Source organism: Mustela erminea, chromosome 13 (assembly GCF_009829155.1).
Source record: "Mustela erminea isolate mMusErm1 chromosome 13, mMusErm1.Pri, whole genome shotgun sequence".
Lineage (NCBI taxonomy): Eukaryota > Metazoa > Chordata > Mammalia > Carnivora > Mustelidae > Mustela > Mustela erminea.
In genome coordinates, this window is record NC_045626.1 from 79,404,611 (window position 1) to 79,426,822 (window position 22,212).

Here is a 22,212-nt window from a genome sequence, read left to right on the forward strand (position 1 = left end):
GTGGCTCAGTGGGTTAAAGCCTCTGCCTTCAGCTCAGGTCATGATCTCAGGGTCCTGGGATCAAGCCCCGCATTGGGCTCTCTGCTCGGCAGGGAGCCTGCTTCCTCCCCTCTCGCTCTGCCTGCCTCTCTGCCTACGTGTGATCTCTGCCTGTCAAATAAATAAATAAAATCTTAAAAAAAAAAAAACTGGGCATCTTTATGAGGAATGAAAAGGGCCCCTCCCAGCACCTTCTGAGATGCACGTTGCTGGGACAACCTTGAGCCTGTCTTGACTTATTAAAAGATCTGAAGTTATCGGTAAACTTTGCGCCTTGGCTGTAAACCAATGACTCAACGCTGCCGAGCCCATTGCTACTGGAGCTGCGAGCAGCCGAGAGCAAGCAGGAGTCGGCCAGCTTCTTCTATAAAGGCCACAGAGTCAGTATTTCAGGCTTCGTGGGCCACGCAGGCAGCGTCTGTCTCACGGCTCGGCTCTGCGGTGGCCTGAAAACAGCCACAGACACGGAGTAACTGGATGGCCGTGGCTGTGTGCCAATAAAACTTTATTTAGACACCTTGACATTTGCATTTCCTGTAATTTTTATGAAATTTTGCCACGAGAGTCTATTTGGGATTTCCCCAATTTTGTCAACCATTTAAAAATCTGAAGCCTCTTCTTCATGCATGGACTGGACAAACACAGGTGGCAGGCAGGGCTGGCCCGCATACAGCGGTTTGCCAGCTTCGGATCTGAAGGGAAGGGTCAGGAGAGGTGGCTCCGGGAGTTACCGAATTGCTCGGTGCCTTGGTTTCCCCACATGCGAGTGCCCACCCCAGCCTTCACCAGGCCCCTGTGCTGAGCTCTGGGAGGCCAGCACCAGGCTTGGGCCAGACCTCCGGGATCACCCCTCCACCCCACCCCCGGCACCCCTGTAAGCAGGTTGCTGGGAAATGGAACCCAAGGCTAATAGGGCCATAGTGGGTGACGCGTGGGCCCAGAAGGGCCGGGTTCTCTGAGGCCCCGCAGGTGAAGGGATAGGACCCGGGGTTCACACGCTGCCCCTGTTCCCTTCTCGGCTCCCGTAGGAACCTGCGCAAGGGGTCCAGCGGCCTGGCCGACGAGATCAACTTCGAGGATTTCCTGACCATCATGTCCTACTTCCGACCCATCGACACCACCATGGACGAGGAGCAGGTGCAGCTGTGCCGCAAAGAGAAGTTGAGATGTGCGTGCGCATGGGGCGGGCTGTGTTTCACAGGTCCTGCCGCACCCCTGCAGCCGGCAGGGGGTTGTGGGAGGCCAGTGTGGAGGGGAGGGCCAGGGGACGCCCACCGGCATCCTTCCGGTGCTCAGTCTCAGTTGATGACACCCACAGAGGCCCCCAGGCGGTGTTTCTCCCCCAGGTTGGGCCATGGTGGCTGAGGCTCTCGGGGGCCATGAAAAGAGCAAGGTCCTTGGTTCAGACAGACCTGGGCCCTTCCGCCAAGCAGCCGGGACGCTGATGGTGAACACACGCGGGTTCTGAGGCTCAGGGAGCTCACCCAGGTGCTAAGGGCACTGCCTAGTCCCTGGGTTCCGGAGCCTGCTTGGTTGTGATCAGGCTGGCCAGCAGCATGGGGTCCTGGGGTGGCCTGTGTCATGTGTCCCTCCCCCGTCTGGACTTTCCCAGGACTCCTGACCCCCTGCTGAAGGCCATCCGAATCTCAGCCCTGTTAGCGGAAACAAGTAAACATGGGGACTCGGCCGTATTTAGCTCTGGAATGCGTACGTGAGAGCTGGTGGGAACCGCCAGGGCTGGGGGCCCCCAAGTGCCCCGCCTCTGGTGCTCTGGACCAGTAGGGAAGCCCGGTGTTGGCCCAGTGTCCTACCTGCTCTGAAGGCCAGGTCAGAGGTCGTGGGGGCCCTGGTTTCCCTTTCCTTAACAGGGCAGCCGTAGGCAAGCCCATTAACTTCTCTGAGCTTGCAGAGTACAGTCTCAGGGCAGCCTCGCTTCATGGGGTCACGTGCAGATGAGACGTGAAGATATTTGCTGCACGTTGCCCGGGGTGTTCAGTCGGTGCCAGATCAATGCCAGCGCAGGGACTTGGGGAGCTGCAGGCTGAGCTGGTGGGGCTGAGGGGCTGCCTCCCCCTTGGCTCCCGGCCCTCTGCTGGGCGGTCAGGTGCATAGAGGCACAAAGCAAATGACACAAAATGGACTAACGAGAGGAGAGGAGGTTCTGGTGTCCCAGCCCGTGCCCACGGGGCAGGCTTAGACCAGCCAGGGGCCGGGGTATCGGCAGTGTAGCCCATGACCCGCCTATGATAGCTGCCTGCTTGGGTCTTTGAGGAATGATGATTTTTTAAAAAAATAAAAAAATTTGAAAAGATTTTATTTATTTGACAGAGACACAGCAAGAGAGGGAACACAAGCAGGGGGGAAGTGGGAGAGGGAGAAGCAGGTCTCCTACAGAGCAGGAAGCCTGACGCGGGGCTCGACCTCAGGACCCCGGGACCATGACCCAAGCCAAAGGCAGATGCCCAACGACTGAGCCACCCAGGCGCCCCTCCAAATCTTATTTTTAAGTAATCTCTCTACACAATGCGGGGTTCAAACTTACCACCCCAAGAGCAAGAGTCCCACGCTCTTGTGACCAAGCCAGCCAGCACTGCAAGGAATGAGACTTTGAAATAACGTCGATCTGTCTGTCCATTAGCTTGTGCTCAGCGTGTGCAGGGATCGCTCGCTGGTCCTGACCCGCCAGCTCTGGGGCTCCCGGAGTCTGGGCAACACCTTGAAGTAGGTGCTGTTGTTGCTCTTCCCATTTGACAGATGGGAAAGCTGAGGCTCAGAGAAGTTAGGTCACTTGTCCAGGGTCACCCAGCAGGAAATAGGCAGTCTGGGCCTTTGTCCTTGATCCCTGCAGTGGCCACATTGGGGTTGTTGTCGATGTCTTTTGCTCATTTTGAGGTATGTTTCCGAGCGGGAGGCACGGGCACGTGGGGAAGCAGGGGCGGGGAAGCAGGGGCACGTGGGCCTCCCCTCCCTGCTCGTCTGACCGAGCCCCCCTTTCTCTCTCTCCCCTGCTGCCCCCAGTTCTGTTCCACATGTATGACTCGGACAGCGACGGCCGCATCACCCTGGAAGAGTATCGAAATGTAAAGTATGCTCCTCGGCCCGCAGGCCAGGGCTCCTGGCCCCTCCCCGCCCGCGGCCCGGACGGAGCCCCGAGGTCACCGTGTGTCTGCCTCGCCCGGCAGGTGGTGGAGGAGCTGCTCTCCGGGAACCCACACATCGAGAAGGAGTCGGCCCGCTCCATCGCTGACGGGGCCATGATGGAGGCAGCCAGCGTGTGCGTGGGGCAGATGGTGAGCCGTGTCCCGGAACCCCCGAGCCCCTCTCCCCGACCAGCCTCTGCCCTGCCTTGCCCAGCTTGCTTCTGGAAGGCCCTGCGGGGAGACCCCCAGCACTGTCACCTCCCCCCAAGCCTGAGCCATCAGCTCATCAGACCATTGTTCATCTACCAATGGCTGGAGGGGATTCCCGGCCTTGAGATGGGCGGGTCAGCAGGGGCTCTTCTCTGGGGTCCTTCATCTGGCGTGGAGTTGGGAGTGGGGATGTGTGTCAATGAGACTCGGCCTCAGGGCTGGCACCTGTGGAGGGGAGCCCTCCGCCGGCCCCAGAAGAGACGTGGGGGCCAGAGGCAGGTGTGGCCACGGAGGCGTCCCGTGCGGCCGAGGGCTGGCCACAGGGCTGAGAATCGGGGTCTCTGCACGGGTGCTGGGGACCCCTGGAGGCTTGTTGGGGTCGTGCTGGTGTCGAGCGGCTGGGGCGTCTCTCAGGACTGTGCCGGGCCGGTTAGAGCAGGGCAGCATCACCTGGCTCTGGTGACACGTGGGGCAGGACAGCCGTCAGTGGGGGGACCATCCTGTTCAGCCGCATCCCTGGCCTCCACCCACCGGATGCCAGGCCCTCCCTCCCAGTTGTGACAACTAAGAACATCTGCAGACATGGCCAAATGTCCCTGGTGGGCAAACAGGATGGTCCCCAGTGAAGGATCATTAACTAGAGGGGCACTGACATAGACGGGACAGGGCGACTGAGCGGGGCTACCGTCATGCACGTGCTGGGAGCTTGGGCACGTGGAGGCACCTGCAGCTATGCCCCAGGCAGGCCAGGCACCCCCGATGTTCCCGTCCCTGTGGGTGGCTGCACGGCCTGTGCACACATCATTCCATAGATTTGTGGTCTCACGTTAGCCTGAGGACGTAAAGAACTTTCTGGAATTTGGGGGCAGCCCTCTTTACTATGCCTGGTGGACTCGCTCTTGGAGGGCTGGCTGTAGCCCGGCTAGCCCCTGACACGGTGGCTTTGAGCCCCAGGAACCCCGAGGGCAGGTACTTGACCATCTCTGTGACTTTGTTCGCTGAGGGTTTTGGCTGGTCCCGCGGAGGCCGTCAGCTCTTCACACCAGTGTGTTACGTGGCCCCAGACACATCCATGTCCTGAGTGGAGGGGCGTCTTCCTGCCAGAGCCGGCTCTCTGTGCCCCATGCCCACCGTCGAGGGGCCTGGCAGGCCCGGGCCTATTCCCAGGGGCAGGGGCTGCGGTCACAGTACTGGGCTGCGTTTTCTCTGTCTGCTTCTCAGACCCGGGGCGGGCAGGCTTCTGGCTTCAGTGAAACGACCCCACTCAGCAAATTAACTGCGGCAGAGAGGGCTGGTGACCTCAGTGGGGCGTGCAGGGATCCCCTGCCGTGTCGTTGAGCCAAACTCCCATTTGATTTAATTACACTCTCCTCCTTTAAACGGCTCCCTGTCCCACTCCAGTTTCCATTGGTGACTGTTTTCTTAATTTGCCGTAGTAAACTCGCATGGCAGCTGGCAGCTGAGGATCTGCATAAAATTCGCACAACCTCAGAAGCGGGGGCATCTCCGAGCCCAGGCCTGCTCCCTGGAGGTGCATCCCGAGCGCCTTTCTTGATTTACGGGTCATTTGGGTGCTTTTCAAACATTCTCTCCTGCCGATGTTGGCCGGTTACACGGATGAGCCGTGTGCGCTCATATCTGTGTGCAGGGCCGGGCCGGGCCACGCGGCTGGGTTGCACACAGGCGGCCACTGGGGATGCTCAGCGGGCCTGCCCCACTGCCCGCGCTGCCCGCCCCAGACCGAAGCTCCGTCAGCTGTGTTCCTTGCCTTCCTGAGCCAGCCATTGACTGGAGCCGTGCTGGCTTTCCAGAGTGCTCTCTCTGGAAGCTCCTGTGGCTTGGGGGCGTGGGGGGCTGCTAGGCTGGGGTCTCCGCTGGGGGCTTTCCCTGCCCTCCCTCTGCCGGTGCCTTGCAGCCGGGGCTCTGGAAACTTCTTTTCATTAGCTCTCCTCGACTGCGACCCGGGTCTCCAGGGTCCCCACCACTCCCTGTACACCTGGGCAGGAAGAGCAGGGAGTCCCAGGGGGGTCGGCCCCGGCGTTTGAGAACTGGTCGCATTTATAAAACTTGGAAGTGCACATAGATAAGTTTTTTGTATGAAAAACAAGGGTTCAGGTTCCTCACCCTTTGTGGTTTCCAGCCAGGCTCTTGGAGCCTCCCAGTTGGACGGGGGGCCTGGCTTCATGTGCCTCAGTGGTCTTCTCTGGAAAATGGGAGCAAGGACAGGACCATGTGGCAGGCGCTCAGGGCGCCTGCTGTTTGCTTAGACAGACATCAGGACGACGCCGGAGAGGCGTACGCTCTCTGTGCACTTCTCCCTCTGGGGAACCGCCCTCGTGGGATTTGTTTCCCAACATACACCAACATGGACGTGTCTATCTTTTATTTCTGATTTACACAAAATGCAGTTGAACAGACCGCTTCTCCCCTCCGTGCTGACCTCCCCACCTCCACGGGCCGGACGGTGGCAGACGGTGTCTGGTTAGCAGTAGGGGACCAGACTGGCCTGGGTTCACAGACCTGCCGCCGTCTTTCTGCTTGGTTTTTCCCACTCTATATTTTGGAGCCTTTTCTGTATGTGCTCGTAGAGATCGACTCCTTCTTAGTGGCTGTTTAGTACTCAACAGCACAGATGCCCAGGATTTATTTAGCTGGTCTCCTGAGGAGGGACACGGATGGCGGCCGGGCGGCCCCTGGCACAAAGGGTGCTGCAGGCAGGGGTGAGGTTTGGGGAGGCTTGGCTGTGCCAGAGCCTGAGATAGCAGAAGGGGCAGGAGCCCCACCTCTGGCCTCATGAGGTCCGTGTGTGCCCAGAGTGGGACAGACGCACATGGAGACTGGCACTGACCATGACTGGCTGGGGGAGAGGCCCCGCAGGTGACCCTTATCGGGGTGACTCACTGGGCGCAAGGGTTGGGCCGCAGAAATCAGCCCTCCCCCCACCCCCGCCCCAGTGGTCTGTGAGCTCACAGGGTCAGTGCGGGTGCAGTGGGGCAGGACCGGGAAATGGCAGGAGGCATGTCCATTGGTCACTGAGGGGAGGGGAGTCCATGCCTCTCTGCCCCCCCGCCTTCTTGATACCCTCATCCACCGGGTCTCCCCTGGTGGGCTCGGGTAGATCCCCAGTTAGCCTGCACCCTGCTTCTGTCGTGTTGTTATGCCAATGAAGGGGACCTCGGAGTTCAGGGTGATGGCCTCAAGCTGGAGGCAGCAGTCCGGAGAAACGCCCTCTTCTCTTGATTAAAGGGGCCCCAGCATCTGTGTCCTGGGGGGGAATCTCCTGGTGGAAGCCGCTCATGCTGCATGTGCTCTGTCCCCAGGAGCCTGACCAGGTGTATGAGGGGATCACCTTCGACGACTTCCTGAAGGTGGGTGTCTAGGAGGAGCGGTGGGGCTCGAGGGGGTGCCCGCTGGTCAGGAGGAGACCCGCTCCTCTGCGGAAAGGGGTCATGCCTGGGCATGACCTTTAAAGCACGGGCTTTACTTGATTTTATGGGGAGAGTCCTCTTCACCTGCGGTTGGGGCTCCTGAGGAGACCAGAAGGGCTCCAGCCACACCTGTCTCTCCCCGACGAGTCCCCGGCCCCCTTTGTCAGAAGCCTTGCTGCTGGCAGTTGGAACCAGGTTCTGGAGTGTTCTGTGCCTGTATGAGAACTAGCTTTTCCCAGAAGCACACCATGTGCTGTTCTCCTGTGCCTCAGAGAAGGTGCCTTGGATATAGCTGCCCACCCCCCCAGCCCCCATGGCGGGATACCCAGCGTCTGCTGTCACAGCTGTGCTCCGAGCTCGGGAAGCAGGACCCGTCACTGCTCTGATGGGTACAGACCCAGCGGAGGGAGATGAGCTTGCTCCGTCCTCTGCCTGGCTCTGAGTACCCTGACGGGGTCGTTCTGGAATTTGAGGAAGGACAGGAAGTCAGGGAACAGGACCCGAGGCTCTGGCCCAGGGCACTGTGCCAGCCACTGACCAGCCCGAGGGAAGGGATGGGCCCGGGCCTGGAGCCAGGCCAGGACATGGGTGGTCACAGCCCCATGGAGCCCAAGGGCAGCTCAGATGGGTGCTCCTCCCAGGCTGCACAGCTCACCTGGCCAGCAGCAGTGCGCCCTGCAGAGGCGGCGGCAGGCGACACAAGCTTCTGGGCCCAGGTGTGCAGCCTCCTTTCCTTGCACACATGGGCTGGGCGGGTTCTGCCCCAGAAGGCTTCGCCTGTCTGCCACCCCCATGCCCCCGCTGCTCTCCATGCCCGACCCCCACCATGGAGGCCTTTGCCGATCAGCTGGCCCTTCCACTCCCCCGAGCCTCACCAGTGTCCCTATTGCCACTCGGCATTTAGCAGGAAGCACCCTGGGTGCCCAGCTAGCTTGGCTGGGAACGAGGCCTGGAGCTGTTCCCAGGGAGCCAGGTCTGATGCTCTGCACGCTCGCCAGACCCAGAACAGGTGCAGGAGACCACAAAGCTGCTGGGGCATGGGTGTGTGACAGTGGCCAGATCGGCAGCCAGGCCTCCCTGCAACCCGGGTGCCGACAGGGCTCTGACTGCCGCCTGCCTACAGCCTGGTGACCGTCTCCGGGAATGCTGCAAGTGTCAGCCTTGCACCTCTCACACGAGCAGGGGGACCAGTCACGCCCACCGCATCCAGCCCTTTTTTGATGTGTGGCTTCCGAGGGCCAAGGAGCTGGCAAGTGCAGTCCTGAGAGTGGGGGGTAGGCTGGGTCTGTAGTGTGGCAGATGGGATCGGGTGGCCGAGGGGTCCCCCGGAGCCCTGGCCAGGATGGACTGTAACGGCAGAACCAGGACCAGGTAGGTATGTGGCAGTGGACATCTGTGGGCAGAGATGACCCTTCCCAGGGAAAAGCTTGCCTCCGTAGAACCGGGTGACCTGTCCCTGGGAAGTTATAAAGACCAAATTGCTGTGACCTTTTAACGAAGGAAGGTGGCTTAATAAAATTTGGCAGCTGCACAGTGCTTAACAGCTTCCAGAACGTTCCCGTGGATGATTGCCTCTGAGCCCCCAGCGTTGCGTGACTTATGTGGGCAGCGCAGGTGGGGGTCCCGGCATTGTACTGATGAAGTGGGGTTAAGGAATTTGCATGAAAATCATGGAGCCTAAAGTGGGGTGGGTGGGATTGAAATGCCTCGGAGCTAAAAGCTCGGATTCCGTACTTAATAATAACTTGCTGTGACAATTATCAGAAAGGATCCACATGTCAGAGCCAAATTAACCCACAGAAAGGCAGATGGAAGTTTCTCTTTGTCGGTTAGCTCACAATCTTGAGAGCAACCCTCTGGTTTTCACCTGCCCTGGTGGCGGGGCGGGCAGGGGGGGACCCGGGCGGGGACCGGGGCCATGGCGGGGACACGTGCTCATGCTGCTCTGTCCGTTGCAGATCTGGCAGGGGATAGACATCGAGACCAAGATGCACGTGCGCTTCCTTAACATGGAAACCATCGCCCTCTGCCACTGACCCGCCTGCCCCCGCCCCCCGAAGCCGGCTGTGCCCACAGCCTCCCGTGGGACCCGAGGCCGCCCGGCTCCTTCTGCCACGGCTCGTGTAAATAGCCCTCACTCCTCTGCTGTCTTGTTTTCCCGAGGGTGTGGTACCTGGGACCTCGGCTGTTTTTATCTCTAATAAAAAAGAAAATGATTGGTTTGTTAATGAACGTGGCTCCTGTCTGGTCCCCATGGCCACTTGGTGGCACGAGGCTGAACGTGAGCAGGCAGCGGCTAATTTCCAAAGGCTGGTCTGGCAGAGAGGAGGTTTTCCCTCGCGTTCTCTGATTTTATTTGGGTGAAGGGTTGTGCTCGCTTCGGCAGCACATATATTTGGGTGAAGGGTTCCCTCTTTTCGCCGCACAAGTGCTGGCAGTCGGGGGAGGCAGGCTGCTCCCTGCTCTGTGGTGGCTGCGACTCGGGTTGTGACCGAGTGTCCGGGCGGGAGGAGAGGACGAGGGAACCTGCGGTGACACGCCCGAGCCCGCCGATGCTACCAGGAGTGCTGGACTTGAGGCCTGGCTGCTGACACCCTCCTGGGCCCAGCATGGGGCTGCCCCCAGTGGTGGTGGCAGCAGGGCAGGTGAGTGTCCCAGGGGAGGGGCTCCGACAGCTCTAGAGTCACCTGTCACGTGGGGGGAGGGGGAGGGGTTATGCTGGGGGCAGGGCAGTGGAGGTTGTCCATCTGGTTGGTGGGTGTGGCTGGCGGGTCAGCAGGGCCAGGCTTGGGCTGAATGCTCGGAGTTGGTGCTTAGTGTGGCTGTTGTCACTGTGGTCACTTGCCGCTAGTGGTGTTCTAGGCCTCCTTGCTCGGTTCCTTCCATCTAGACTCGCTGGGAGGTTCCTTTCTAGCCTCCCGAGAAGGTTCTGGTGATGGACAACCGCGGCTGTTGGCCTTCTGCGTTCCCATCGCTTTGTTTTCCTGTGTGCTTCATCTCAGACCTGGGCGTCGGGGTTCAGAACGTGAAAGGCGCAGGAGGGCACCCCATGTGGTCCCGGTCCTGGGCCCGCCAGGCCCTGGCTTGCCCTTCCGGGAGGCACTCAGGTCAGCCCGTTTCCTCGACCTCTTTCCGGGGCTGTTTGTGTGGACAGCAGTGACTAGAGTGCTGAGGACAAGCTTCCCGTTGTCCTACAAGGAAGAAGGTGTAAAGGAGCAGCGAGGTGGGCGGAAGGGGGCGCGTGGCCGAGTGCGGGGCGGACGGGCGAGGCTGGTGTCCCTTGGTGACGGCGGTTTGGCCAACGGTCCTCATGGAGGACCTTGGGGGCAAGAGCAGACCCTTGCTGGTGTCCCGTTGGTCGTCGGCGCCTAGGACTGCCCCCTGGGGCCCGGGGCCTGAGGGGTGCGGGCCTCCACGCCCCCGGGTCAGGGTGGACGGCTGTCAGGCAGCGCGGCCCCTTTGTGAGAAGCAGGGGCGGTGTGAAGTCACTTCCAGAACTCTGTTGCTAGGACGAGCGCTTCCTCAGCCAGTGTTTTGACATTTCCAAAGCGGTAGGTGGGGGGCGACGGCAGAGGCCTGGGCTTCCTCCCCTCCAGGTGCCAGCCATCTGGCGGGCCGCTGAACTGGGAAGGAGCCAGCCAGGCAGTTTCCTGGAGTGGGAGCGGGACACAGCGGGCCTCGCTGCAGCCCCTGCCTTCGTGGGCGGCTCGGAACTGCCCCGCTCACGCCTCTGTTTCCCAGCTGCCAGGGGATAGAATCTAGCATCGCTGGGATTGCCTGGTACGTGGAATCTGGAGGTCTCCCAGCAGTATCTCTGCTGAGGGAGCCCCCTGCAGCCTGGGGGAGGCCACCTTCTCCCCTCCCCCACTCCCAAGCAGGTGGGACTCCCCTTGACTTTGAGCTGCAGGACGGCTGGCATGGCCACGGTACGCCTGCATCTTCTGGGACTCTCCCAGTGTGCTGCGATGTCTTGTTTCTCCACAAAGGTAGCTCTCTGATGGAAAATGTTTTTATAAATAATGTTCCATCAGCTCCCGTGCTCTGGGTTTTAGTTTGGGAGAAGCAGCCACTCGGGGCCTACAGACCATTGAGGGCCACAGCTTACCTAAACAGCTAATTAAAATGAGAGTCATTCACCATGGGCCCGGTCTGTGCTGCTCCAAAGAAGGCTGGGTTGGTCCCAGTCACCGAGGCTGTGCTCTGAGGCAGGGGTAGGGCCCATTTCCATCAGAGGGTGGCCTGCAGCGTTGTCCGGGAGCCCACCCGCCGGCTCCCAGTGAGCCAAGAGCGTGGGGTGGTGGTTTTGCTTGTTCAGTCCTTTGGGGGAATGATCAGGGTTGCTGTCCGTTGGAGCAGACCGGCTTCTAGAAAGGGCAGGTTAAGTTCCCCCAGTCTAGCAGGGAGGTCACTGCTGCAGGCACGGGGGGACAGGTCTCGGGACGGCCATTGGGGCCATGTGGTCCGTGCAGAGGAAGGGTGTAAGACCCAGAAACTGTATCTGTTATCTGCTGGACCAGTGAGTGTGCCCAGGAGGGGTTATCTGGCTGCCCAGCACCCCCCGCTGGCCCCCGGGCGCTCGGTGGGGCAACTCACCTGAAGGGAGTGTTGTATGTTTTGGAATTTGTTCTGAAACAGGCAGGTTGGTGAGTCAGCGGGAGCACTTGTTGAACAGGCCTCTGTGCATCAGGAATGACACCAGCAGCTCAGAGGAAAGGGGCAGAAATCAGTGCTAAGTCAGATATTTGAGGAAGTGCGGTTGTGCTTGGAGGGCATCGAGCTTGCGGAGGGCACGCGTATGGGTCAGCGCTCAGGTCGCACGTGGGGCCCGGTCCCCTGCCGCTGCATCATCAACGGGAGAAGTTCCTGGATCTCAGCTTTTGGTTGTTAAAAGAATCTGGCAATTTGATGTGACTGCATCGGTTTGGTAGGTTCCCCAAAGGGCCGTGTCATGGAAATCTGGTAGGCGAGGCTCGGGGGACACATCCTACAGCCGTGCTGAACATAAATTCTGGGTAAGGGAATAACATACAATCACAACAGCTTCCAATTCTGGCCGAGCACCCTCTTGCTGGACTTGAACAACACAATTCCATTGTCTGTGCTCCATTCATGGGGGGCGGGGCACCTGTGCACCTGCCCCTGCCCCCACCCCCCCACCTGCCTGCTGAGGCTAAGCCGCAACGCCGGGAATGGCAGTGACTTCCGTGGGCTGACAGAGTTAAAAATACAAGTCATCTTGGCAAGGGTTTTGCAAACACCTGCTTTGCAAGCTGTCCTCCCACACGGTGACCTTGGGAAGGCCTTGGAGAGAGGAGCTGAAGGAGCCAGGTTTTGTTTTTGTTTTTTGTTTTTTTGAACCACAACTTCCCAGGGCATCAGCACTGCCTTCGTCTCTGGGCTCTTCCAGAATCGGGAGGCAAGTGCCAGCCGGGGTTCAGGAGCAAGATGACCTTGGCCCGGTGGTTCCTCCCTCTCATCCAACCAAGTCAGCAAGGGACCAGCCACCTCCATCTTCAGCCCCAGAGCAGCAGTCAGGGCAAGAGAGATGCTGGGTGGCAGCTTCTGTCCCCTCTCTTAGCAGGGGGGATGGGGCAGCATCTGTCCTGACAGTGGACAGGGGAAGAGAAGATGTGCCAGGCTCAGCTCTCGGTGCTATGGGGAGCAGGAGAATTCCCTGCCTCCCTAGGCGCCAAGCCGGGGTGGAAAGGCCGCTGCTGGAAGCCCGCAGTGAGCATCGGAGGTAGAAAGCCTGCCCTGTCTGGTGCCTGCGGGAGCCCAGCGACAGGGAAGCCGCCACCACGCAGCAGAGGCAGCTCCGGCCAGACCAAGGCCAGAAGCTCCTGGATGCCGCAGCTGCTACCTGAAGCAGAGGCCCTGAATGGGGAGGCAAGATGCCGCCTGCTGCAGCCCATGGACACGGACCTGCCCGAAGGCTGTGCCCACACGAGGGGAAGCCATTGCTCGTCCATGGCGGCCAGAGCCCGTCTGCAGTAAGTTGGTGTTTGTGACATAAATGCAGAGGGGAAAGCACCATCTGTCTGAATGTGGGGCCTCTAATCTGAAGTGGGGTACTGGGACAGAGGACCTCCTCCTGGGGTCATCGTGAGCCAGGGACCTGTTCTTCTCTCCCAGGGAAGGTGATGCCATCCCCAGAGTACCTTGTGAACACACACTGTGAACACAAGGCAGCTCATGGCTTGGCTTAAAAGGCACAAGCAAGTGGCAGGAAATTCTTGGGTGGGGTGGGGGGTCTGCAGTCCCCTCGGAGAATCTGATGAAAGCCAACCTGACTTCCCAGAAAATGTTCTTGTGTACAACTTCACATCTCGTTTTGTGGGTTCTTGGATCCTGGGCTGGGAATCCCTGGAAGTGGTGGTTCTGAGTGGTTCGACTCCACTGTGGCCCGTGGAACAAGGCTGCCCAGCCAGCTGAGCCCTCCAGGGGTGGGGTACTGTGGTGGGGGGGGGGGTGTCAGTCACAGGACGCCCTGGCTGGGGTGACCAGTAATTGAACAAGAACCAAATTTTAAAAATTTATTAGAACCCACAGACATTTTATAAAGTATAAGCAGAAGGCAGATGACATTGTAAGACGCAAGAGCTCCGGGGCTGGGCCCTCTGGCTCCCCCAGTGACACGGGAGTTTCTTCTCTTTAGGGGAGACGGAGGGGGTGAATCGGAGCAGCAGCAGAGCTACGGAAGGACAGAAGTGATACGTCTGCTCACTCCGAACCTGTGAAGAAACCCTCAGACTGGCCAGGTAAGGTGGGGTGAGGGGAAGAGGTGGACAGGGGCCAAGAGGTTTTAAGTCACTGGGTAATGTTGATTTCTAGAAGAGCTCTGGCTCGACCCTACGACCCTGGGATCATGACCGGACCTGAAGGCAGACGCTTAACCAACTGAGTCACTCAGGTGCCCTCTTAAGGGGAGATGTTATAAACAGGTTGAGGAGGAAAGAAAACCCCTATAATTGTGACATTTTACATTGGACTAGCTGCTGGCTGTGAATGACAATAGTTGAAGACTAGTTCTGGTAAAATTTTCTGGGTTTTCAATGACCTTTCATGGCTGCAAAGCTGGGGCAGGAGACCGCGTCTGTAGAGTGAGTGGTGGGATCGAACCGGCAGGGCCTGCCTTTTAAAAGAAAAATGTGTCTGTCTTAGTGGTCCAGTCGCACGAAGGCTACGAGAGATGAAAACCTTACAGAGTGAGGTCACGAGGGGGTCAGAGCACCATGACAACAGGAGTAAATAAAATACTTCGTCTGCTAAGTGCAGACCAGCTTTATTCAGGAAGTAATTTGCTGAAAGGAAGCAGAAGGCTGGCTGAAAGCAAGCGCTGCTCTGGGGACTCAGGGATGATTTCCAGGTGCGACTCTCTGGGCCCGATGTCCTGTTAAGTTGCACAGAGGTTTGTAATGATGGAATATCAACCTGAAAATACTTCCGAAACCTCAGAGCATTCCCCAGTTTTGTACACTGGGGCACAGTAGGAGAGCTTCGTTCTTCTCTCGGATTCGTGTGGGCGGATCGTCCCCACCCTGGAAATCTGTGTACATTAAGTACCTCCTTTTCGGTTTCTCACAGCCCCTGGTGGTTTTTTGTATCAAGAGTTGTATAGTTCAGGGGTGCCTGCGTGGCTCAGTCGGTTGAGTGTCCTCTGGGGGTTGTGGGACGGAGCCCTGGGCTGGGCTCTGTGCCCAGCAGCGAGTCTGCTTAGGATTTTCCCACTTGCCCCTTTGCTCCCTAAAAGAAAAAGTCTATTTTGGCTTTCCAAAAAAGCTGGTCCAGTGTAAAACGGGTAAGCGTAGGGTTTAACTTTGTGATTTGTTGGTAACCCTTCTTTCAGTCCTTCCTTTGGGGTCACTATTTGAGGTGACAGCTAGCCCTTTATCTACTTTCTATTCAAGCCCCACTTCTCTTTGTCCATTCTGGCCTCACCCCTGGCGTTTTGTTATTCAGTGTTTTCATGGCCCAGAGGGTTCACATTTTCCATTTTTCTTTTTCACTTTGTTACCTCATTTTATTGCATTAGGGGGTCACTGACTTGGGCCTGGCTGTATCTTTGTGGAATGTGAGACTGCCTTTGTGATTTTTAGATAGCAGTTTTCTGTGCATGGTCTAGGGATATTTAAAAAGGCACAAAACTCTATTGGATTATACTTGGAAATTCTATTAAGTAAATCCTCTAAATCCTTCAATTTTTTTTTCCCCACTGATTATATCTGTTATCACTCACTAGAAGCATGGCCTTTCTTTTGTAGTTTTGTCAGTTTTTGTTTTAGTGTTTTTAAGGGATATTAATGGCCGCTGCTCAGAACAGTCTAAAAAAACAGTCTAAAACGATGGTCTTCCCTCTTAACCCTTTGGAAAGGGAAGCGACGTGTCACCTGGAGGAACTCCTCAGTGCCGCCCCGCTTTAGCCCAGTGGTTTAGGAGAAGGGCTTCTCCCCCAGCTCTCCATCCTAGGTGGAGGGTGACTGTTTATGCAACAAATAGGTAGAAAATAATCTACTTTGTACCACATGCTGTGGACACGACAGTAAACAGTCCTTAATGCAGTAAGTGTATAAATATATAAATTGTGGTAAAAACTATAAAGACAGTAACTGCTCGCCTAGGTTTACGTGGGGTGGTGGTATGAAGGACCCCCCCGGAGTGAGACCGTGATCTCTAAGCCCACACCCAGGCCCCCCAAGAGGAAAGGGCTTGCACGCTGGAGCAGAACCCTGCATGGTAATGCACAGACGGCAGTGGGGGGACCCACACTGTAGCCAGGGGAGAGGGTCCCGGCTGGAAACAGGGTGACCAGAGTCGCGCGGCAGGCAGCAGATGCAGGAGGAAGGAGGGACAGTGGGTGGCACTCAGAGGCACAGTGTCAGGGAGAGAAAACAGAGTCAATGCCACAGCCCCTGACCACCTCCAGCTTTCCATAGGCAGCTCCAGAGAAGCAAAGAGGCAGTTGAGGAACCTGTGGGTTAGACCAGTGCACCTGGTGCAGAGCTCCTCGGTAGTTTTTTTAATTCATCCACTTTGGTTCTTCCCATTTCCCTCCGCTCCCCAACGAGGTGCTCCCCTAAACACGGTCCTAGGGAAAGGCGAGCGCAAGGTCATAGTTGTAGCCCGGCACGGTGTCTGCTGCTCGGCAGATGGGCAGCGTGCTCTGGAAGGCCAGCCGGTCCACGGCAAACTCGTAGGCGTGGATCAGCCCGCGGTGTCTAGAGGAAGCACACAGAGAGCGAGCGCGTTAGCATGGCACTGCCAGCCCCCACCCCAGGCGTACACCCCACCCGGGCCCGTGCTTCCGGTAACACCCGGGGCCCTCCGGCCCACGGGCCGTCGGACACTCAGAATCCCTGGACTCAGGACAAGTCAGGAGGAGGGGACGGCGTGCGGGGAGGCCAGCAGTGGGGTGGTAGGTGGAAAGCGTCAGGGAAGGCCAGGACACGTCCCGAAAGACCCAGCTGGGTGGGGGGCTCCGGGGTCCAGACTGAGCACGAGGCCGGGCCTTGGCCACCTGCACTGGGAGTTCAGCCACAGCGGTGGTGGGTGCTCCCACCCCGGCCCCTGGGTGCCCCACGCCATGCGCTATCCCGGGGGAGGCCTCACAACACATGCACTGCCGCACGGCCACGTGGGCTCGAAGTTGCTGTGAGAGTAGTCGTGCCTGAGAGAGGACCCAGGCAGGATCCTCCTCCCAGAGTGGAACTACGATGGTCCGCCCTGAACCCCTGCAGCCCCAGCCCACTGACCTCCTGTGAGTGGTGAAGTTGTCCAGGTCTGTGTTGCGCACCACCCTCTCGTAGGGCACGTTGGCCGTGATGAGGCTGTGGCTGTTGAAGGACAGGTGACGGACGGGGTGCCTGAAACAGGACGGGAGTGAGCCATGGGAAAGGGAAATGCTCTGAAACTGGGCATCTCCCATGTTTAGAAGCTGTGCAGAAGAGATGCTAGAAGTCTCTGCCAAGCTTATGCCAGAGGACAAACCTGGGCCCCCAGAGGGGCAGAGTCTTGCCTTGCCTTACCCCCGCCCTCTGTACCCCCAGCAGACTACCCTGCAGCACGGTGTTTCGCACGTCGAGGAGGTTAGCCATATATGGCAGAGAACAGCCCCATTTCTGGCTGGCTGGCCTTGGGTAAGTTCTCCAAGCCAGGCTCCCCAGCTGCAGGGTGCGGGGCTGAGTTCTAAAAGCCCCTCTCCTCCTAAGCTTGAGAGAGCTACCACAGCTGCAGTGCTGTCAGGCTGCAGTGTTTTGCAACAATGGCTAGAAATTAATGTAGCAAAGGCTTTTGTTCATTCTAAAAACTTTCATCCAGTGCCTTCAGTGGAGGATTCCTACCTAAGAATTGAATGTTTGCATGAGAGACGTTATAAGCCCCCAAAGATGAGACACGGGATTTGGCACTGGGCTCTGGGCGGTAAAGGCCCATCAGCCAGGCCTTTCGGGAAGACGGAGCGGAGACAATCTGTGCAGGATGGGCAGGGGCTGCTCCTGGGATGGCTGGAGGGGGTGGGTGGGTAACAGGCTTCTTGGCTGGAACAGAACGTTCTCTTGGGAGTACTAAAGGTTCAGGGGGATCTGAGTCAGGCCCTGTCAGTCCAGGGCACCGGCTGGAAGACTTCACTAGGAGCCAGGGAGGCAGACGGACAAGGGGAGCTGGCTGGAGATGGCAGGAGGAAACCGGGGGGGTGGCCGTGGAGGCTCCCATGCTCAGCAGGGCTGCACCAGAGGCTCAGCAGAACCACACCAGCTGCGTGCATGGGCAGGGGAAGACCTAATGGGCTCACAAGCTCTGGGCAGGAGACTGAAAGGTGAGGCCCAGCAGTGTCCCGGGGGAAGTGGGGGCCTTGCCCGGCACAAGCCACAAACTAGGGTTGAAGACTGGTTGTACATTTACAAATGAGTTAGGAAAATGAATGCTGGGACAGGGAAATTCTGGGGAAGACCTGCCCAATCCTAGCCTCACCCAGATGATGCCCTGGAGGAAACACAGCTTTTCAGGGAGAGAAAAAGATATGCAGGAGTGGCAGCCTAGTGCAGCAGCCGGAGATGCCGGGAAGTGGGCGAGGGACGGCGGCAGCCCCCGGGCAGGAGCCTCCAGGAGAGCGGCCTGACGAGGGGCGGGGGGGGGGGGGGGGGGGGGGGGGGGGGGCGGCTCCGGGAGGCCGCTAGTTCTGGGAATGCCAGCGCGGAGGAGTTTTAGTTGCCTTCTGGCACCACCTGGTGGCAAGTCCATGTGTCACCACAGAAAGCACAAAAAGGGATTACACACGCCTTGCTTGGCTAGTAAGGCAGGGCTGGACAAAGTCAAGCAGTGTGGACATCACCCGGGGCTCGAGTCTCATAAAAGCTGCTAAAGGGAGTGAGCACTAGCTCCCGCTGCTCTCCAGGAGGCAGCCAAGCCCTCTTTTAACCTTGCCTGCTTTTGTCCTGCCTTCTCTTATCCTGACTTGCGATGGGTATTTGCAGGTCCGGGCAACTGTGGATTTCTTCCTTTTATTCTCAGAGTCCACTTTCCAGGATGCCGTGAGTGCCCCGTTACCTGGAGTGCACTTCCCACAGCTTCTGGCTCATCCGGTAATCCCACACGGAGACCAGGCCTTCCTCGCCTCCACTGACGATTTTCCAGTCGTCCATCTGCACCGCGGAGACTCCCAGTTGGTGGGCGGAGAGCGACAGGGCGATTTTGTCAGTGCGGAGGTCGTGGATCCTCACCCTGGAAGGCCCAAGATGAGTGCAGAGAAGGGAAAGGGGAGGTGAGCTAAAGCCCGAAGGAACAGAGTCATCCTCAGGGGTCTGGTCTGTGCACAACAATCTTGTGAAAACACAGCATACAAAAACCCCTTTGGTCGCAAATAACTAAATATCGCAGAGAAGTTTTCTCCCTTTAGGCACACATCACATGCACAGCTCAGATGCACAAGGAATGAGCTCACTTACAGTGCCCGCAGCTCTCTAGACAGAATGACTTAAAAGTCCCTGGAACAAAATAGCTGCGAGAGAAATACCGTGCTCTTTCTCTGCTTGACAGGAAGGACACCTGCCCTGAGCACGAGTCCACTCTGAGGAAAGGTGAGCTGGGCCTGGCATCTGACTGCACAGCTGTCCCAGGTAAGTGTGGCGCCCAGCACCGTGGTACTGCTGGCAGTCTAAGATTCTGTTAAGGGCAGGAGATAAACCAGCCACACTCATTTGCAACCCAGATCCTTACCCGGTTGGGAAATTAACACTTTTCTGGTATTTAACTCAACTCCGTCAGTTCATCATCCTCTTGCTGAAATTTGGAAAGGGAGGTGTCATGGCACCTGGTGGCTCAGTGGATTAAGCCTCTGCCTTTGGCTCAGGTCATGATCCCAGGGTCCTAGGATCGAGCCCCGCCTTGGAAAGGGAGGTGTCTACGGTTGACCATGGGGACACTGGTTGCCACTTATCTGAAGTTTCAAAACAATGACTTGCTTTGTCATAATCTGAATTTAAGAACCTCTTTAAAAACTACTCTTTACCTAAGTATATGCTGAATTTCTACATATGGACAAATTAGATAATGAAACAAATTTCTCATCCAGCAGAAATACCAACACAGTTCCGGAAATAAGACACACAGCCAAAATTAAATGTGGCAAAATTTCAGTACAGGTGAATGTAACAGTCTCTGCGCTGTGAGTCAGAAAGGAAAAGACCCTACCACCCCGGACGGGAACTGGACAGACCTAATGCCAGCCTGTGAAATGTGGTCCCGACAGGCAGTGAGAAAAGATGATCTGAAACACGTTCTGTGTCCTAAACTGAGTTTTGAGCATGTACACATAGACCTATTGTTTTTAGATTTCTAAGGAACATAAATTTGAACTGAAAATTCTATACCCAGTGTAGCTTCCAAGTTTAAATACCTAAGATTTTTGTTTGTTTTCTTCACAGAAAAAGACCCCAAGTCAGCTACCTATGGATACTTTCTAGAAGAAAGGGATGTACCAAAATACTGGCAGAACACACAGGCCATGCAGAGACGAATGAAACAGATTTTCAAATGTGGAACCAGACCGCCGGCTTGAGACCGAACATACTTGCTGAGTCTCGGGTGCAGGCAGGATAAACTCACGTATAATCAGGAAGCGCCCTGAATAGATCACAAAGTAAAGCTCAACGCAGGCAACACAGGAAGGGTGAACTTCAGGACCAGAAGCTTTACAATGACGGAGGGGAGAGTTTAGCAAATATTTGGTAAAACTGCCTGGGAAAAACAAACAAAAATCCAACTTACATGGACCTGGTTTTTGTAGATTTTAAGTAATTCTGTTTCTTGCGTCATAATGCACTCAGGTTTAAGCTGATTTTCTTAAGTTTCCAAATTTGAAGACCTAAGTGAAATAAACCACTTTCTAGAGCAATAAGAATCACCCAAACCGACCGCAAGGATGGCAAAGGTAACAATGAGCAGACCGAGAAGGCTGTCAAGGGAGCAAGAGTCCTGCAAACATGCTAAATGGGCCCATCCTGGAGGGAAGAGCCCAGGGGCCAGGCACGCTGCTCCACAGCCAGCAAGGACAGAGGACAGCTGCCCAGGTCTGTCGGTGAAGCCAACATTCTGTCCTCCCCAAAACTGACGATGAGAGCAGAGTATCAAAAACAATGCTAGATCGGTGTCAGTACTCAGACCGGAATAAAATACAGCAGAACCCCTTGAGGGTGTCCATTAATATACTTCAAGTAACTACAACAAACCATGGACTGCTGAAAAGAAATGTGATGAGATTTACCTTCTTTCTTTCTTTCTTTAAGATTTTATTTATTTATTTGACAGAGAGAGATCACAAGTAGGCAGAGAGGTGGGGGTGGAGGGGGAAGCAGGTTCGCTGCTGAGCAGAAAGCCCAGTGTGGGGCTCGATCCCAGGACCCTGAGATCATGACCTGAGGCAAAGGCAGAGGCTTAACTCACTAGCCACCCGGACGCCCCTCTAAAGAAGGCTTTAAAAAACAGTGGTCTGCTTTTACTAATACTTCACATTGTTTTTAAAATTAGGTACAATTAGATACAAGAAAAAATGAGAAGTGGACAAGTTTATTAGAGATGACAGTCGAAGATAACTCAGTAATAACTCAGATCAAATGAAATTAATATGTCAAAATCAATAGCTATCTTAGGTACAAACAACCACTAGTTTTAAAACATGTACTCAAAGAAAAAAATGCCACTTATAAAAGCAATTAAAGACAATACCCTATAATAAAATTTCTCAGCTTGGAGCTCTTAAATTCTAGATATCTCAAAGAGTTAAATACAATTAGCTACAAGAATATGCAGAATTGGGGTGCCCTGGTGGCTCAGTAGGTTAAAGCCTCTGCCTTCAGCTCAGGTCATGATCCCAGGGTCCTGGGATCAAGACCCACATCAGGCTCTCTGCGTGGCAGGGAGCCTGCTTCCTCCTCTCTCTCTGCCTGCCTCTCTGCCTACTTGTGATCTTCCTCTGTGTGTCAAATAAATAAATTAAATCTTTAAAAAAATTTAAAAAAAGAATATTCAGAATAGAGAAAGCCCTTCTAAACAAAAAAACCTCAGAAGTCAAAAGGGAAAATAAAAAATCAAAATCAAGGCAAACCATAAACTGGTGGAAATGTTTGCAACAGAGAACTGGCTAATTTCTTGTTTAAAAAAAGTCCTTCAGATTGAAAGTAAAGACTGGCAACCCAATATTACAATAGGAGAAAAGCTAAGAAAAAATAGTTCATGGGAAGATACTAATGGCTTTTAAACATGTGTGAGATGTTCACTGGTAATGAGAGAAATTATGAACTAAAATTACAGTTGGATACCACCTGTCACCTACCTACCTGACAAAGGTCAAGTTTGGTAGTAAACTCTGTGAGACCCTCCAGGCTGGGGAGCCTTGGGCAGGCAGGGGAGCCTTGGGTACGCCTCTGAGCACACCCTGTGGGGCAGGATCTGGCAATAAGCCAACAAACAATACACTTGCCTTCTGACCTAGCAGCTTCGGTTCTAGGAATTTATCTACGCTGTATCTAACATATGTCTACAAATACACACACGGGCATTTAAGACCATTAGTTATAGCACTGTTTTTAGTAGCAAAAGATGGGGTTTCTGTTTCAGACAACTTACTGACCCTCCCACTGAAAATCACTTAGTACTGCTGGATAAACAACAGCCTTTAAAACGCACTGCTGGGTTCACAAGCAAGCGGCTGCCCCAGGGCCCAAGCTGGAAAGCAGCCTGGACAGCCTGGGGTGGGGCGAGGCTGCTGGCAGGTGCCAGCCTTAGGAACCAGTGGCAAGATGGTAAGACTTAGGCCCACCCAAAATAAGTGGGGTGGGAAAGGGGAGTCAAGACGTCTGCCTTTAAAAAAAAGGGCAGCCTCATAAAACTTCTGGAAATGAAAA

General features: G+C 56.1%; 2 protein-coding genes and 1 long non-coding RNA gene across 4 annotated transcripts in view; 2 read left to right on the plus strand and 1 right to left on the minus strand.

The window, feature by feature from the left end:
• TESC (tescalcin) overlaps positions 1-9,049 on the plus strand; it is a 48,180-nt gene extending 39,131 nt beyond the window's left edge. Inside the window, exons 4-9 of one of the 2 annotated variants that reach the window (XM_032309358.1) lie at positions 1,068-1,207; positions 3,058-3,119; positions 3,222-3,329; positions 6,710-6,757; positions 7,941-8,066; positions 8,776-9,049. In XM_032309358.1, coding sequence (XP_032165249.1) covers positions 1,068-1,207; positions 3,058-3,119; positions 3,222-3,329; positions 6,710-6,757; positions 7,941-8,066; positions 8,776-8,853 — 562 coding nt within the window. In that variant the 3' untranslated portion in view covers positions 8,854-9,049. The remainder of the gene's footprint in view (positions 1-1,067; positions 1,208-3,057; positions 3,120-3,221; positions 3,330-6,709; positions 6,758-7,940; positions 8,067-8,775) is intronic. The other variant, XM_032309359.1, reaches the window with a different exon arrangement.
• Positions 9,050-13,336: 4,287 nt separating this feature from the next.
• FBXW8 (F-box and WD repeat domain containing 8) overlaps positions 13,337-22,212 on the minus strand; it is a 125,794-nt gene continuing 116,918 nt past the window's right edge. The window contains exons 9-11 of the mRNA XM_032309357.1: positions 18,359-18,532; positions 16,567-16,677; positions 13,337-16,032 (exon numbers count right to left, since the gene is read on the minus strand). Of these exons, the coding sequence (XP_032165248.1) occupies positions 15,903-16,032; positions 16,567-16,677; positions 18,359-18,532 (415 nt within the window). The 3' untranslated portion in view covers positions 13,337-15,902. The remainder of the gene's footprint in view (positions 16,033-16,566; positions 16,678-18,358; positions 18,533-22,212) is intronic.
• On the plus strand, positions 18,485-20,643 carry LOC116571432. Its single transcript, XR_004277888.1, has 3 exons — positions 18,485-18,572; positions 18,848-19,562; positions 19,735-20,643. It is a non-coding gene; the product is annotated as an uncharacterized LOC116571432 (long non-coding RNA).